This window comes from Apaloderma vittatum, unplaced genomic scaffold (genome assembly GCF_000703405.1).
Source record: "Apaloderma vittatum isolate BGI_N311 unplaced genomic scaffold, ASM70340v1 scaffold15154, whole genome shotgun sequence".
NCBI lineage: Eukaryota > Metazoa > Chordata > Aves > Trogoniformes > Trogonidae > Apaloderma > Apaloderma vittatum.
Genome location: NW_009711059.1, coordinates 4,930 through 5,242, shown reverse-complemented (window position 1 = coordinate 5,242; position 313 = coordinate 4,930). Strand labels below are relative to the sequence as shown.

The window sequence follows — 313 nt, the reverse complement described above, 5'->3', positions numbered from 1 at the left end:
TTGGCCACTTCACCTCCACCTCCCTCCGGAACGAGAGCATTGTTTCATTTGGCCAGGACACTTTCTTCTCAGTCGTGACCTGCTATGGTGTCTCCATCAGGGACTTTTCCTACTTCCCCGACGAGGAGGAGGTCCTCATCCCACCCTTCGAGGTCTTCAATGTCACCAACGTCACACAGCACAGCAACAGTGCCCTCATCAGTCTCCACTCCAAGGCTGCAAACAGCACCTACAACTGCGTGTTTGTGAAAGGTGACATCTCTGCAGGACAGTCCCTCCCCGTTGGTGGCGTGCAGGGGACAGGGAGTGGCCC

The 313-nt window shown here is 56.2% G+C and overlaps 1 protein-coding gene across 1 annotated transcript in view; it reads left to right on the top strand.

Annotated features, from left to right (window-relative positions):
• LOC104272514 (erythroblast NAD(P)(+)--arginine ADP-ribosyltransferase-like) overlaps positions 1–313 on the top strand; it is a gene marked incomplete at its 3' end in the record, with an annotated part of 5,761 nt that overhangs the window by 526 nt on the left and 4,922 nt on the right. The window contains 1 exon segment of the mRNA XM_009867528.1: positions 6–281. Within this exon segment, the coding sequence (XP_009865830.1) occupies positions 6–281 (276 nt within the window).